We start from the raw sequence: 18,150 nt of genomic DNA, 5'->3' as shown, positions 1-18,150 counted from the left end.
TATCACCATCAGCGAACGGCTTGTTTCTGTTTACACTTATGTTTGTTGATGACTTTTCAACACAAATGTATCCCATTAAATATATGTTTGCAATTTTTTTTTAGAAGTACACTCTTGACTTACAGCTGTAAATGTAATTTGTAAGCCTCAACTGAATCAATCTTTCTACCCAATTTGTAGAAATTTCCTTAAAGAGATCCCCCAGAGATTCATGTTGACAAGAATAGGAAAGAGGTGAGGTCATAGTGACCTTTACTAAATTCTGATTGAGAATGAGTCTAAGTGGATTTTGCTATAAGATTTAATACAATTCACTTTTTTTTTTCATGCGTCATAGTTGCAAGAATGAGGCAGACCACCCTAAAAACATAGTGACTCCAGCTATGGGTACCACATAGAAATAGCTATTTAAAAAAATTAGGAAACACAACTTTACTGATTGACTGAGATGCAGTTTTAAATTCTGTCAACGCCTCAATTAGTCAAAATCCATGCATGTGTAGAGCTCGTAAAATATATCTCAATGTGATCTCAAGCATTTTTTTTAACAACAATGTAATCTTCACTTTATGTCCCACTACAAGTGTGTCTGTGTATTTGTCTGCAAAGACCCTGTCCTCTGCCTGTATGTTTGACAGCTACAAAGGCAGCGCTAGTATTCTTTTCACTTTGTGAGTCTATGTGTGTATCCGTGGCTAAACATGCTCCTGGAGACTGCAGCAGGAACTACCACAAGAGTTGTGAGAAGCGTGAGATGTGTTTGAGAACAGAATTGCTGATGTGATAGCATCACGTCCAAAAATATCATCAAGGTTTAGAGGTTTGTAGTTAGAATCAAAATGCATATCAAGGTGGTGGTCTGACCTACAGGTACTGAGCAAAGGGTGGAAGTACTCGGGCCAAACGGCCACAGTCCCGTCTCCTTTCTGTTGTTGTATCACTTTTGAAGTTTTCTTTGCTAATTATGCATTTGCAAATCATCATATTAAGTATTGTTATCTGGCGTGTACGTATGTGGTTCAGCAAATAAGACTAAATAGAGTCTTTAGTCTTATTTTTTTGCTATGCTTAACAGTGTGCTGGGTGGAACTCGGGGGGAAAAAAAACTAGGTGTATAAAGATTCTCCAAGCCAGCAGCCGTAGAGAGCGAGGTGCATATCGTTTTAATTTAATGGAGAGCAGCAGATATTTTCTGTTAAGACCTCCCTCACATCTGTCAGTGCAGCATGTGTTTGTTTACAATAAAATGACAAAAATGGTTGTGTGATTTTCAAGAATGAAAAAAAAATTCAAGATAGAGAGAGAAGATCAAATCCCATCTCCTTTCTCACCTCTGCACAGCAGGGCGGTCACGCTGTGAAATGAGTGCGAATGTTACAGAAATAGTTAGATGCAACCCTCTCCAATACACTGCTGGAAAGGTGTGTGTGTGTGTGAAGGTATTCGACCTTCTGACAAGTAGTTTTGACAACCTAACTCTGAGCCCTGATGACATCTGGTTTATGTCAAACTAGGTCTAAGACTTAAAACAGAAAAATTCTGCATGCGGGATGTAAGTGGAAGCTTTAAGGAGGCAAACATGATCTAAAGATTTGCTTTCAAGATATGTAGGATCCAGTGTTTTAACTCTTCAAGAACTAAAAGTTGGAATGACTTAACCTCGGTTATTTTTCAGTCTCTCTCTTGAGAGTAGTGTTGCAGATGTTTAGAAGAACAACAATCACTGGCTGCAATATTTCTTAAAACTGCAGAAACAAAGCCTGCGACCTTAGTATTGTGAATTGTCTGAAAAGTTGATGAAAATCATCTTTGCAACTTTAACCCCAAGTAGATTTGGCTATGGATTAGATCTTTACTTTTATTTCATTTTTGCACATATTTCATGTATGTGTTCATATTCACATTCTTCATCTTTTCAGAGCTCTTGCACATGTGATCCGCCATCCTGCTTCAGAACATACAGACGACGCTGGACTCAGTCAGCACTATGAGAACATACAAACCAGACTCACAACTAACAGTTTCCGTAAGTAGCCACATACCCACATACATATCTACTTACATGCACATACATATCATAGGACCATAAATATGTGGACAGAGACAATGTTTTTCTTATTTTGGTTCTGCACATTACCACAGTGAATTTTAAAAGAAAAAACGCAGGTGCAGTTGAAGGGCATTCTTTCAGTTTTATTTAGTGTGTTGAACAAAAAGATGATATGAAATAAAAAATGTGAGGAACTAAAACATTTTGAACACAATCCCTTCATTTCAGGGGCTCAAAAGAAATTGGACAAATTAAATAACTGAAAATAAAATGTTCATTTCTAATACTTGGTTGAAGACCCTTTGCTGCCAATGACACCCTGAAGTCTTGAACTCATGGACACCACCAGAAGCTGAGTTTCCTCCTTTTTAAAGCCCTGCCAGGCGTTTACTGCAGCAGCGTTCAGTTCCTGTTTGTTTGTGGGCTTTCTGTCCAAAGTTTAGCCTTCAACAAGTGAAATGCATGCTCCATTGGGTTAAGATCAGATGACTGACTTGACCATTCAAGAATATTCCACTTCTTTGCTTTAAAAAACTCCGGGTTGCTTTGGCTGTATGTTTTGGTTCTGTGTCCGTCTGTATTATGAAACGCCACCCAATCAATTTGACTGCATTTGGTTGGATTTGAGCAGACAGTCTCTGAGCACCTCAGAATTCATTGCTGCTTCTGTCCTGTGTCACATCATCAATAAACACTAGTGTCCCAGTGCCACTGGCAGCCATGCACGCCCAAGCCATCACAATGCCTCTGCCGTATTTTACTGTTCCACACCTTCTTCATACTTTTTTCTTGCCATCATTCTGGTAGAGGTTGATCTTGGTTTCTGAGAATGTTTTTCCAGAACCGTGCTGGCTTTTTAATTTTTTTTTTTTTTTTTTTAGGAAAGTCCAATCTGGGTTTTCTATTCTTGAGGTTTATAAGTGGCTTCTACCTTGCAGTGAACCCCCTGTATTTGCTTTCATGCAGTTTTCTCTTCATGGTAGACTTGGATATTGATATGCCTATTCTCTGGAGAATGTATTTCACTTGTTTGACTGTTGCAAAGGAGTTTCTCTTTACCATGGAAATGATTCTGCGATCATCCACCATTGTTGTCTTCCGTGGACGTCCAGGTCTTTTGCGTTTCTGAGTTCAACCGGTTCTTTCTTAGATTTTGCCACTCCTAATATTGTAGCAATTTCTCAGATGGGTTATTTCTGTTTTTGCAGCTTAAGGATGGCTTGTTTCACTTGCATGGAGAGCTCCTTTGACTGCATGTTGTCAGTTCACAGCAAACTTTTCCAAATGCAAGCACCACACCTCAAATCAACTCCAGGCTTTCTATCTGCTCAATTGATAATGACATAACAAAGGAATTGCCCACATCTGCCTATGAAATAGCCTTTGAGTCAATTGTCCAAATACTTTTGGTCCCTGTAAAAAGAGGGTGGCTCACGTTAAGGAGCTGAAACTCCTAAACCCTTCATCCAATTTCAAAGGAAAGCTAAGAGTCTACAAATTATGTACATGTCCATTATATAACTATAATTGAAATATGTTTCAGTAAACAGGTAAAAAAACTAAACTTGTGTGAGTGTCAGTATCTGAGTAGTCAGGATGGATGGATAATATCTATTAACTAATGTTGCCATCATAAGGTTTTAATTTTGGTAAATTCCCACTTTCAGTGAAGTATTGTACCACAAAGCTCTGTACCACAAAATTATGTGCGGAACCGGAAGTATCGGAAGCAGGGGGGAAAAAAATCCCACATCCTCAAGCCTGGCGAACATATTAGTCATACCCTCATACTGACAACCTTGAGCTCTTCTGTTGCCAAAACATATTGTATGCCACGGCCATTATATTGCACCGTGATTCTTTCATTCGTCAGCACCAACGCCTACACACACCCACAAATGCACACAGACAGAAAGGAGTTCTTATTAATGCTAACCTGCTTACTGCCAACCTACTTACTGCCTCAACAGCTACAGCCAGTAAAGGTCTCTTTGCACCCCCACGCCCCAACGAGATGGATAATTATGGCAAATGCCATTGTAATAAAAAAGGTTTTACAGACACAGTCAAACAGCACTCATTTTTGAAAAGCTGCTATAGCCAGACATCTGACTTTTAAAAAGTAAATTCCAAACTCTTTGAGTTAACTTAGGATAAACACTGACATGATACTGATTAGGTCCAATATTAAACAGTATATACTGGGAAGTATGAGTTAGAGGTAAAAGAAATAACATGATTTAAGCTGAGTTCTGATTCAAATAAAGAATGGAGCAAAGAAATGAGAATAAAGGATGATCTGCCATTTTATGGTAAATGGTTCTCTTAATTTTTTTTTTTTAAATTTTAGGTGGAAATAAAAATCACCAGTTTGTTAATTTATCATTAATGAGGCCCAGACACTTGCACTTTCTCAGTAGAATTTACGGGCGCAGCAAGTGCACCCTTATTATTTTGCAAGGGTTTCTAATTAGTGAAAACATGCATTCTGTGATTAGAAAGAAAATCTTTTAGGCCTTAGCACATACTTGTCAACTTTAAGATGTTGAGACATAAATCCAAGATGATCACAGATGAGTGACGAATAGTAACAAATTTTCTCATCCATGTTTAGATGACAAACAGAGAGAGGGTCTGGAGGACTTTACAAGCACGAGTTAAATCTCTTTAAATCTCTGTAAAGCCTTAACTACGAAATAATTGCCAGACAATTCTCTTTTCTTAAACTAGAGAGCTTACTGAACCCTCTGAAAAAGTACAAAATATATAATATATTATGCTACATATGGCACTTTTGTGCAATATATTGCTTTACAATGTGTTTTGCAATTTATTTCATTTTTTGGAGAAAAAAAATCACATTATTGATTGTAGACATCGCAAAAACTTACACAAAAACGAATTTATCAAACATAATACACTTGGCATTACAGGGTTAAAATATAGTATAATAGTAGCAATCAGGTGTATTAAAAGGCTGAAGAAATGTTATACAATCACACTTAATGATAGGCTGCTAATTATGGCTAACACAAGACCGCTGTGCGTAATGTGTCACCTACAAGTGTATTTTTATACATCAGTGCATTCATACAATTTCAAGGCAAAAGAAGGGGATTTTTTGCAACTGAGGCGAGATGTCTGCACTCACAGGACAAATAACTATTCTAGTTTATCTCCTGAAAAGAGTAATTTTGACTTAATTAAATTACTTAATTACTTTTCACAGGATATACATTCTCTGGTAAAGGATCACACTGACTGAAGCAGAAGCCACAAACATGAAGATTACTTTTATGATAAAACTGTAAAAAGGGGAGAGAGAGAGATAGAATATGCAAAAAAACCCCAAAACAAAACAAAACGAAACAAAAAAAGCCCTACACTGAATATGATTTGTGTTTGCTCAGTTAATCTCTACTTTTTAACTATTTTGAGGAGAAGACGGATGTAGCTTTTATTTTGTGACCTTGCACATGCCATTTCAGAGCACAGCAGCCTAGAAATGTATGACAGGGACTCTGTGTAATTGAGTTGGCAACAGAAGAGTCATGATTGTGTTCTTGACAGCAAACCCTGGAAGGTTACATGAGGTGAGGTGGTATTTTTTGACACATGTACCCATCCTGTACAGCTGTGGTTCCTAGTGGCATGCCCAAGCCACTGTATTTTACAGATAGTGGTGTAAAGCTCCGTAGGATACCCGTCTTTATCTGCTGCCTGTCAAAGATAATAGAAATCTGTTAAACTGGGCTATGAGCTCTTATTCTCCTTAAGACACCAGTAACACCGTCTTTATGACAAGGACTTCTTTGGCTACCGGGACTATCATATCTTTGTCCTGCTGGACATCCGAGTACATGGGGGTAATTGTGAAGAGTGGCCTCTTTTTACTCCAGGCAGTCAGCCAGTGAGAACAAAGTCTCCACTCAGTGCCAACACTCCACTGGTGCATGACAGCCCATTTCCTCATTTCCAGATAGAAATGTATTTCAGCAGCATTACTTCTGACAGCAGCTGAGAAACAGCTACCAAATGTAGAGTGTACCTATAGTTATATTTCCGCCTGCCACATACTGTACTCTGAAAATCGTAGCGAAGGCTCAAAGGAGATGATTACTATGTGACTACATAGTGACCTGAACAATTATTTGGATGCGGAGAGAAAGTTCAGTTGGGGATTCTGACTTATAGATGACTGGCCAATGTTTTTACCATTTTAGCCACTCTGAGGACTGGTGCCATTAGTTAACAGTTCTATGATTAATATGAGCTTAAAGTGCAGACTCTAACATACACGTGATGGGGTCAACCATAATATTGTAATAAATGTTGAGGAATTATTTCTTTATTTGTAAAAAATTATCATGAATCCTTTGCAGCCAGTGATTGCATGAAATCTGGAACCAATGGACGTTGCCAAATGATTGGTTTTGAGGTGTTGTTTTCAAGGATTTTACTTTGGATTTCTCTGCAGACCATTAACAAATATTAAATGTCCTGGCCTTGAATCTTTCAGGTTGCTTCTGCAGTATATGTTGGGTTCTTCATTTGTACTGTGACACACATTCCAGTCAACTTTACTGCATCTGGCAAAAATAATAGCTTTTCAGAGCATTTCCGAATTCATGGGGCGCCTGTCTTCCATCACATGAGTAAACACCTGTGACTCACTGGCATAGGAAACTATACATAGCCATGCATCATGCAGTCCGTTTTCCATATTTTTGCCTTAGTTCCTGTACAGATCGAGCTTTGCTGCGTTTGTCCAAAGAACGCTGCTTCAGAGTTTTTCATACCTTTATACACATTTTATTAACTAAGTCTAATCTGGGCTTTCTTGAGAATTATGAATTGTTCTTGCAACTTTGGGTGAGCCTCTGTATTGGCACTCATAAAGTCATCTCTTTATAGTAGATTCAAATAATGAGTCTTTTTTGGTGTCTTTTCTTTACTATGGAAAGGATTCTGTGATCATCCATACTTACTTACTTACCAGTCTATGTGTGAATCTCTGGTTTATGTTGCTGAGCTCAGTGCTTTTATTTTTTTTAAATAAATAATTATTAGATTAAAAATAACTGTAGAAGATTTAATAAGAAATATAAGCATGGAAGCATTGAAAAACACAAGCAGTTATAGTTTACAGTAAGCAAACTTTTCTTTGTAAAAAGTTTGTTTTACAACTTTTATTGTAAAAGAAATCTCTTTAAGATACAAAAGCCACTCCTAAATTAGGTTAATGTTAGAAGACACTTCAGATGTAAAACATCACCAGTTTTCACAGGTACACTGGTGGATAGGATGTCCCAAGTATACTGGAGAACTTATCAATCTCTGTGTGTATCCAGGCGGTCTTAATTGCTTTTGTCTTTTGATGTAATCCCAGACTGATTCCATGATGTTGAGCTCAGGCGTTGTGTGGGCCATACCATCTGCTGCAGCACTCCTTGTTCTTGTCGTCACTGAATATAGAGCTTCATGATTTTGGCTGTGGGTTTGTGGTTGGTGCTGTCTTGATGCAAAATGCAGTTGGGACCAATAAAATGTTTCCCTGATTACATAATATGATACCTAAAGTTCCTCAACCTTCTGCACAGCACTATATGTACTTAAATGTTAAGAAAACTAACAAAAGTTAACTAACTTTTAACTTCACCGTGTTTTCAATATCTGATTTTCAAGTTTGTATGAAGTTTTTTTTAATGCCTTTATTTTTTTAAAAGAAAACAATAAAGCTTTGTACACGGAGTAATCCTTACCTAACAATTATCAGACTAAACCATACTCGTTGACCAATTTATTCGATCAGTCTTCTTAGTACAGTATTGGACCCCTTTTTGCCTTTAGAGCTGCTTTATTCTTTTTGGCACATACTCAACAAGGTGCTGGAAACATTCCTCAGTGATTCTGGTCCATATTAACATGACAGCATCCCACAGTTGGTGCAGATTTGTTAGCTGCATAATTATGATGCAAATCTCTCACCATATCCCAAAGGTGCGCTTTTAAAGATCCGGTGAGTGTGGAGGCTATTTGAGTACAGTAAACTCATTGTCATGCTCAATAAAACAGTTTGAGGTGATCTGAGGTTTGTAATATGAAGTATTATCCTGCTGGAACACGGGCACACTGTGGTCATAAAGGGATTGGGACGGCCAGCAGCAATACTGAAATAGGCTGTGGCATTTACATGTTGTTCCGTTGGTACTAAGGGGCCAAAAGTACACCAAGAAAATATGTCCTATACCATTACTCCACCAGCAGCAGACTGAACTATTGATATGAGGCATGGTGAATCAATGTTTGAGTGGTAGTTACACCAATCCTGCTATTCAAATCTCACAAAGGCAATCAAGATTCATCAGACCAGGCAACATTTTTCCCATCTTCTGTTGTTCAGTTTTGATGATCCTGTGTGAATTGTAGCCTCGGTTTCCTGTTCTTAGCTGACCAGAGTGGCTTCCAGTGTGGTTCTCTGCTGCTCCACTTCAATGTTCAAGATTTGTGTTGTGTGGTCAGAAATGCTCTTCTGCATACCTTGGTTGTAATGATTGGTATATGAGTTGCTGTTGCCTTTCTGATGCTGAGTTTGTAGGTCAGGTTGACTTGCCTAAATGAAAATTGCTGCTCAAATTTGATCAAGTAATTTAAACAAATGTTTAAAAATACATAAACTAAAATAAATATATAAATGTGTTTTGTAATTCAATTTTTAATAAATCTGGTAGAAACGTCAAGATATTCAATCAGAAAGAAATTAATATTTTCATTACCAACTTGAAAGTAGGGTGCCTGTAAATAAGAGCAACACTTCTCCTTGTACCATTTATTCCGGGGCATACAGCTCCCAAAATACTCTCTTAAATCTTTTATGAGTTCCAGGGAGGTGTCTGTGTCTGGAGTGTTAACTCACTTATTTCCCGCATCAACCATTGAGTCTTTAACCTTACAACTCTTCAGAAGTGGCCTACTTTCCGCCAGCAGCTGACACAGAAGCTGTGACTAGGACAACAGTGCAAGCTCAAATGGCACTCAATCAGAGTAAAATATGCAATAAAGAGGAAAATAAACAACAGTACACATCAGTACATCAGTTTAATGATGCTGAGTTTGGAATCCTGAAGATGACATCAGATGCTAAAAATCAGCTCCCAGTTTGGATTTTAGTGTCCATTTTTCAAGAGGAAATTTGATATACTATCCAGACACGGAAAAGATCAAATGTTTATGACAAATATTGAAATGACAGTTTTACCAAAGCATTCAGAGTATGGGAATTAAAATATTTACTCTCAGTGGTCTCTGCCTTTAAGCAGATACCTAGACTGTGACCTTGGCTGGAGTATCAGATAAACAGAAGTCAGGTGAAACAGCTCGAATGGTATCACTTACAAACTTGCCTGAGACTGTGGCCCAACAAATGAGAGCATGGACAGTTTTCCATGGATAACAGCTTATCTAAAAGGAAATTGCACTCCATAGAACTATATTTAATTCAGGAATGTCACTTAACATGTATGTCAAAAAGTAAGCAGATTGCTTTTATCAAAAGTAAAGTAACTTCTGTGTATGAAAGCAAAAGTTTTAATCTATGAGCTTTAACAAGATCAGGCTGAATGAGAGCCTCTGTGGCTGGCCCACTTACAACAACTGTATGAAACTGAAACAGGTCAATAAGCTCAGAAAAAAAGTATGACAGCAATTTAAACCAGACAGATTTAATGTAGGGATTTGATTAAATGTATTAACGTTTTGACTATTTTTACCAGCAGTGACTATGTGGCTGGACTTTCTTTCACTGTGTATGCATATAAATCTGTCTCTGGTTTTCTCTTCATGACAAACCAGGTCTTGGTGACATTAAAGGTAGCAGGAAGCATGACACAATCAGTTTAAACTGTTTATACTCCATCGATCTATAGAGACCGACAGAATGTTTATTTGCATATATGGACAACTATGTATTATGAAGCATGTACATGAAACATATGGACAGACAAAACAAGACACAAACTACAGGATGGCCATTATACTGTAGTTTTACTTTAACATCAGTGTCTCATGATGTAATAATACCTGCTAAGGTAAGGTCTGAAAAAAATAAATAAATAAAAATAAAACTTTGGGGGAAAAATTATTCAGGTTATTAAAAAAACTTGAAACGGGACCATCTGGTGTTTTCAGTTTTCAAGGAAGAGGAGACAAATATAAATAAATAAATAAATGCATACATACATAAATAATCTGCCTCATATATTTAGCATTTTAAGGTGCAAAAAAACAGTCATGTCAGCTTGAAACAGGAACCCATCCATTCCTGCATCCATCTATTCATCCACCAGCTCCAGCCTCCCCAGGACCCTGAATTTGATAAGCAGAATTAATAAAGGAACATCCCGTAAAAATAAAATAGGCTAGTTGTTAAGCTGGCCCAAGATAGTGAACAACTGAAACAGGACCAGGTTTCTGTCTTGTAGAACCTTTTCTTCCTCCCTTTATTTTACAGATGGTCAATATGGTTGGACAATGGTGTTTGAGTCCTCGCCGCACTGTGCCGTGCTCTTTTGTGATGTGTTTGAGAGCCTGTCATTTGAGTCATCACACAGAACAGTGCTTTCTTTTTTTTTTTTCCTAAGAGAAGACAAGTTTAAGGACATCTACAATGTTGGCTGCTGACTGACAGCTTCACAGTCCTCTCTCCTACCTACATCCTCACCCATTGCCATTTTCACTTCTTCAGGACCAGTCCATGATTGATCATTTTCCATTGTATATTTCTACTAACGGGCAGTGTTACTGCACCAGCAGTGTGTTTGGAGTCATTTTCATGGTGAAAGTGAAGCAACTGCAATCAGATCCTTTCCAGATGGTAATATATGATGGATCAAATGTGATGATACTTTTCTGCGTTCATTATTCCAACATATCCCCAACAGCTAAACCTTGACAGAGCCTCCACCACGGCTGCAGACGCTCACTGTTATACCTGTCTCCTGACTTGTTTTGTACACTTTGCAAAAAGCAAAGTCATGTCAGCTTGGGACAGGAACCCATCTATCCATCCATAGGCTCTAGCCCGCCTATGACCCCGAATTTGAGAAGATTGGTACATTTGGATTCATCACTCTATTAGACTTGTCACCACTGATGTTTTGACCTCCACTTGTTCAGTTTCCTTAAAAATATTAAGGACATACTGCTTAAGAAATTACTTGCTTCTTCCTTGCAACAGGCTGCCGGTAACAAAGTGCCAAACGATTGAAAGAAAAGACCATTTAAAATTTAAAATGTCAAGTTTAAGTTATCTGCTATGGACACAATACCATGTCATCTCTTGACTTAGGTGTCTTTCTTATGCCTGAATGATTCATAAGTCAGTGTTAAGTGGCTTCACAAACAGTAAAAATTGTGATTTGAAAATGAGTAGGTACAAGGACTGGACTGTCAACTCACATCTCTACTGAAGCCTCCTGCTCTGACCATGACCCTAAACCTCTAATTCATAGGTTGAGAAGGTTGAGGGTCACATATTGATTTGTACTGATTTGTTTCCACTGACTTTATTGGACTCTTATGTCATGCTGTCATCCTGATGCTCATTTTGTTGAAAAATTTGACCACACTGACAAAGAAAAAACTGAAAAATGACTGTTTCCTGTTTCAGTTAGCTTTGCAAGTACAAAATATTGTTTTTTTAGTTACTTTTTGCCTTTTTGAATATTTTTAGTTAACTAAAAGGCTTTTTTTTACAACTAGTTTTAATTTTTTTAGTTCTGTTTTAGTGAACTACTGTAAAATGTCCTTGATCACAGATGATCTTTAGTTTTTATTGAACTGAATTAATTAAGTCCCAGGAAAGGAAAGCTTGGTATAAAGATATTTTTATAATACAATGACCACTGCGGCACCACTAATCTTTTGCTATTTAAAATCCCCAAATCTGTTCGTACTAATTATACCCTCCCCTTGTCTATGGTGAAGTATCTGTTGCAGCTGTCCTCTGCATCATTTCATGAGACAGCATTGATAATTTGAGACTTTCTGAATTAATTAGCACAGTAATAAAGTTTCTTGCTGACCAGTGGGGAATAGGAGCCTAATTAACCCATTTCCTGTATTAATGATCTGTTTTTATGAGATGTATTTTAGACCAATGGGGCTAAAGGAATCATCGCATTTTAAACTTTGTAAACTTAAATAAATAAAATAAATAAACATTTAATTAAAACTGTTCACAACATGTACGACCATAAACATGTTGATATCTCTACTCAGATTCAACACAGCACACAGCGCAGTCCTCAAACAGCCAGCTGTGAATTGGTACGTTCTCCAATCTAAAGTAGGAGTAGACACTCTGAACATCTGTTTGCTCTGTCATGCCAGTAGGCAGGGGGCCAGTCTATTTGCTGTGCACCCCTTAATTTGCCAGATGTCTACTATACGATTAGGATGGTCTTACAAAGAGCAGTTCAGCTCTACAGCTGGCTCACCAAGAAAAGGCTACTTAAAGGAAAGTGACACTAGCAAGTCAAAGAAAACACTTCATGTTTTAGCCTATACGTTCACATCTGGACATCAAGTTGATTTGTTTTTTGGAAGTTTGACATCACTGAACATTACTAGCTGACAGAGCCACGACTAAATAAGTGAGTAAAATACAAAAATTTCATTCATCAAACCTGAAGCATAAACTTCGTGGACAGACTATACCACACAGTAAACCATAAAGCTCAAAAAAGCACTGCAGAAACATGATCAAGTACCTGTTAAAGTAGCCATGCCCCTAACTCTAGTATCAAAATCACCCCCTCTAGTGTTGTTATGACGGAAGAAGCTATCCATGGAGATGTGTCTGTGAAGGTTCTCAGTCATCCAGGTCATTGTAGTCTAAGGGGCTTGAAAAGAAAAGCATCTGGACTTCTTTAAGTTTCCTTGAAGACCTTTGACCTCTCATCTGAGAAGCTTCTTCAGTTCTAAGAGCAACTGGTGGAGAGTCCCAGATTTTAAGCCCTATGGGAGTGTCCCCTATTGATTCTCTACCTAATCACACGAGCCGTGACGCGAAAACGGGTGTGGGTCACAATCAGCCAAGTGCTCGGGTGAACCCATTGTGAAACCTAGCCCCAGCCTATCATGTGATTTACTGAGGTCAAATGGCCCAGGATGTGAGTGGGCGTTAAGGCGTCTGGGAAGGGATCTCATAACTGGATTATAGATGGCCGACAGTTGGTGTTGTAAGCCACCACCTCTGTTCAAAGATGGTCGTTCACAGTGGACCTAGATGGCTTATTTCACTCCACTTTTGGGACTCTCCACCAGTTTCTCTTAGAACTGAAGAAGCTTCTCGGATGAGAGGTGAAACGTCTTCAAGGAAACTTAAAGAACACCAGACACTTTTCTTTCCAGGCTCCTTCGACTATCCATAGAGACAAAAAAAAAACACACATTTGGATCGAGCTATCTGTCTGTGAGGACTAATTTGCTATTGACTTAATAGCATGGCCACTAGAGGAATTGCAGCTTCTAGTACTAGTACACTTGAATTAAACATACTCTAAAAAAAATAACATTTATCATTTCTGTTTCATATTTATGTCAAATGTTGCTAATATGCTAATGCATATAGTAAAATAAAGGTACTTATTATCAGTGATAAGATCAAACCTGCTACAGTAATGGCCAACAACTTCGCTCACTGCTGGTACACACTTCAATATCTCCTTTCTCGATTATTATAACTCACATTTCACTAGCCTGTCTTCAGCTGGCACAGAACACAAAAGCTAAGCTGCTAATAGAAACTTAAAAACCTGCACATCACTCCTTTTTTTGTTCCCCGCCACTTATTCTAAATTTCATTAGACGCCAATATTGAAATTTTATTATTTACATGTAAAGTACATCCATGGCAAGGCATCTTATTTTTCCAGCAGTTGGTCCTCTGTAAACACCTGATCAGGGTCTTTTGACTGTTTCACACACACTTGTTTTAAATCCAAAGTCGACCATGCTTTTGAGGTTGTAGTCCTCAACTTTCGATCAGCCCTCCTTAGCTAATCAGCTCACCTGAATCAGTAGTTTGTTTCAAACGACTGCAGATAGGCTTGTAGATAGGCTCACATAGACAGGCTTGTATTTCCTTAATCTGTTATTATTGCATTAATTTTTTGCCTATAGCTCAGAGCAAATGCATGTACGGAAGAATGAAGAAATGGAAGGCCACATGATCAACTGCATGCTTGTAGAAATGTACATTTTTTAATGTCTATTTCATCCATGAAACTGTGTGTTTTGAAAACTGCTACACTAATAAAGCTATTGTTTTATTATGACTCATTTTAAATTTGTTGACATCTTGCTTACAAATGCCCTTAAAGAGGAAACTGTAATTCAGTTTCTGCATTAATAACTATTGATTGCCCTTCTTTAGAGAGCAACCAGATGAACAATGCAGCTCAAGTACCAACTCTGGTAAGTCAGCCATATCCAGGTGTGGGACCGATAATCAGCCCATATGAGGACCCAAAGGATCTCAACAAGTACACCACACTCAAGGCTGTGGGTAAGAGGTTGTTTATCACAAACCAAAAAAATATGGTAAAAAAGCACTTGAAACTTTGATTTTATTAGGTAGGCTCTTACATCAGATATAAAGGACATTTGCATAATTAATGAGGATTTCCCTGGATCTATAATGAGTGTCAGGGCTAACTAAGTGAGCTGAAACAATCTGTCATATGAGTAACCATGAGGGCAAGTTCAGAAGTTAATGAGGCAAAAATTTTGGATGAAAATCTTCATTAAATATTCTTTGGCATTTCACTAAAATTGGTGTTAAAAATTGCTTATATCAACAGACAGAAAAGAGTAAGATGTCATCTCTCTCTTTTTAGTTTAACATCAACAAATTATCTAATGCATCTAGCTTTTCTTATTTGATTATTATCTACATGCCAAGGATACTACTACTTACATAATATGGCAGTAAAACTTTACAAGTTCTATTTTGTTATTATAAAGGAGAATAGTTGGTTTGAATCTCTATCAAATCTCTTGCTGTCAGAAATCCTTGTGATTTAATCCACAGTCCATCAATGCCAACAGCGAGGGGAACTGAAAGATTATTTATAGAAGCAAGTTTGTTGTTCTTCTCATGGGCTAATTTTGGAAAGTCTACAGCCAGTTCCTGGACAAGCAGCACTTTAAACAAGAAATAATGGAAGCTGTCAAAATAGTACTACTTAGAAACGTGGCTAAAAATATCTTTTTAAATATCTTTTGACATGCTTTTAATGTCAGGGTAAAGAAAATAAAATGACTTCTCAGTTCCACTTCAAGGAACAATATTGTAGTGGTATGTATTTAGCAAGTATACTTTATTGTTCGATTGATGTGTTCATATATTCTCAAGAGCAATAAACTCCAACTTCAAAACCTGAGTTTTGAAATGTATTGTTCCCACTGTATTATTAAAACCTTACCAGTAATCTGAATGAACTATAGCTAACCAACTACTTCTCACGTTGATTGCTGCAGGAAAAATAATTCTACAGTATCTTCCAAACAAATAGTCCTAATTTGACCCGATCGCATCCAAGTCTCTAGTGATGGTATTTGTAGATCTGTACATAATGCTATTAACACAGAAGTGCAATGCTTTTTTTTAGATTCCACTGAAATCAATTGGCTCTGTTTGACGGACCTGATCATGGGAGAGATGACAGCTATCAGCATGCGTGAATCGAGGTCCAATCACTGCTCGCTGTCTTTGTGATGGCACAAGCAGCTGATGCTTCTTCGCTGCTAATCCACTGAAGTGCCGTCAAACTAACTTATCATTAGGGAGCAAATCTTAGCAAATGAGAACAGGAACAGGAGACAATCAAGAGCAATCAAAACAAAAATGAATGAGGGGATAGTGACGTGATGCATCTTGTGTGCACACAAGAGGCTCTGTGGTCCGAATATATGAGCTATACCAACAATGATTTGGTTTTCACTGGTGCAAGGAAAATGCTTTTGTGTGTGCGTGCCAATTACAGCATCACTTTTACCAAATCAAAGATTTTTTTCTGTATATATTTCTTGTTTTAGTAAAGAATGTCTAATATATGATGATGACACAAACGCACACACTTTTTGCTACAATAAATCTCTTGTTTATTTTTGTGTTTATTAGCGGAGAAAGCCAATGACAGCTTTCACAACAACCGTCGACAAGTGATTGAGATGACAGCCAAAGGTAGCCTTCCAATGGAAGGTGTGGATATGGAGCCGGAGCCGAGCAATCCTTACAGCCCACCCAGACAGCTGTCAAAGCAGAATGGACACAAGTATAAAAGCTCCAAGAGCCACAGCTCCCAGTCACTGTACTACAGCTCCAGCAGTGCTCCCAGTCCAGGCATGCTAAGATCCTGGGAAAGCAAGGACACACTGGGACTCCGACAGAGCTACGGCCCAAAGAAACTCTGCATCACAGAAAAGGAGCTGGACACCATTCGCTACATGCCTCCACAACCATACTATGTCACTAACAGCAAGACAGAAGTGACAGTATGAACGACTGCCTAATCGTCAGGCTTATAATGAGTCTGCAGACTCCAGATGAAGTTACAGGAAAGCAGTGTGGACTGTAGTATGTGGCTCTGTCTTTGTAACGGACAACATTTATGACACTGTCAGGAGGTGAAGTGTACTTTAACAGGACTCTGTATCTAACACCGTGCCTGAGATGGGCACTGTAATGAATATTTTGTGTTTAATATTCATATAATCAAACTGCTAAAGTTACATAACTTATAGTACAGTGATGAGATGTGACACATTAAGTACTATCGCCAGTATCTACTGAAAGGACCTTAAAATAAAAGCGTATTATGTAACTTCTATTAAGAAAAAAACAAAAAAAAAGAGGTTTATGTTTATCTAATCAGAGTGGAATAGCCTGTGGTTGGTGGGATCTTCATGAAATGCTTCACTAGATAATGAATAGTGTTTAAAAATGTTGGGAACTGTTCATGTGTAAAGAGTACGGATTAATATCCAGTAGCAGTTGGACCAATTGCAGGGACCAGGGTTTGTATTTTCAATCTATACTAATCTGTACCATACTCTGAATATGAGATAATCTAAAACCTCACATGAGACTAAATATCTCTAAAGTCCAACTTAAGGACTTATTCACACAGGCACAGAAACCCTGGCAGCTGGAGGTTGCCAGAGAAAACTGTGTATTCCCCAACCAGCTGTTGACCAGTGAAATTGGTCACAAAAAAGGATGCTGCTCTGGAAACCTCTCTGCGAATGCTTTGACCTCTAGCCGATTGTTGCAGTTGCCTGTATTTTGCATGAAATACAACGACTTGTCTGGAAACAGTTACTATACTTTGAGCTGTAGTGAAATTTGAAAATGTCTGAAACTGGAAACAGACGATAATCACCTTCAAAGCTGTATCTTATTGCTGCAAAAAAAAAGGTGCTTCAAGAGGCGCAACTTTTACTTTAAATGCGAAGGGTCTCCATTTCAAATTTGCATTGCTTTTTTCACAGTTTCACAGACAAGCCGCCATCTTCCGTGCAAACTACAGGTTTTTAGTGCCAAATCAAAAACCTCTTTGTGGCAAAATCTACACTCGCAACGGCTAGGGACCTCTAGCAGCTTCATTTCCTCATCGCAAAATACAGACTTATCCCTAGTAGCCAGGTGATCACTGTCTGATCTCAAAGCTTACTTGAAAGAGGCTTTAGCAATTAATTTTATAGTGACTGCCAGCAACCGCTCACCAACCAGCTGGAGAACTTTTTTCCTAGCAAACGGTGAGAGCCCTTTGGGACTGGGGCAAGATAATAGCTGTACTTATTTAAAAGGAAAAACAATCAGAAACAAGAGCACTCAGAGAGGGTAACTCCAGCTTGATCTGATTTTCACCAAAATTAAATTAGCTATTGAGCTATTATTGGTATCTGCTATCAAACACCATTTGAACATGATATCTTGAAAATTGTGGATGCCAGACTGCCAAACATACCTTACATACTCCATCCCTTCAGGGGGAGAATCGATCTGTTTCCAAAATGCCGTCCATTTTCAAAAG

General features: G+C 38.1%; 1 protein-coding gene across 1 annotated transcript in view; it reads left to right on the top strand.

The window, feature by feature from the left end:
* Positions 1–16,756, top strand: part of shisa9b (shisa family member 9b) — a 38,753-nt gene extending 21,997 nt beyond the window's left edge. The window contains exons 3-5 of the mRNA XM_039610802.1: positions 1,920–2,026; positions 14,487–14,618; positions 16,236–16,756. Coding sequence (XP_039466736.1) covers positions 1,920–2,026; positions 14,487–14,618; positions 16,236–16,615 — 619 coding nt within the window. The 3' untranslated portion in view covers positions 16,616–16,756. The remainder of the gene's footprint in view (positions 1–1,919; positions 2,027–14,486; positions 14,619–16,235) is intronic.
* The last annotated feature ends 1,394 nt before the right edge of the window (positions 16,757–18,150 follow it).

The sequence above is a fragment of the Oreochromis aureus genome, linkage group 4, assembly GCF_013358895.1.
Source record: "Oreochromis aureus strain Israel breed Guangdong linkage group 4, ZZ_aureus, whole genome shotgun sequence".
In the NCBI taxonomy this organism is placed as follows: domain Eukaryota; kingdom Metazoa; phylum Chordata; class Actinopteri; order Cichliformes; family Cichlidae; genus Oreochromis; species Oreochromis aureus.
The sequence above is the reverse complement of the archived record's forward strand: the minus strand, read 5'-3'. Positions and strand labels throughout refer to the sequence as shown.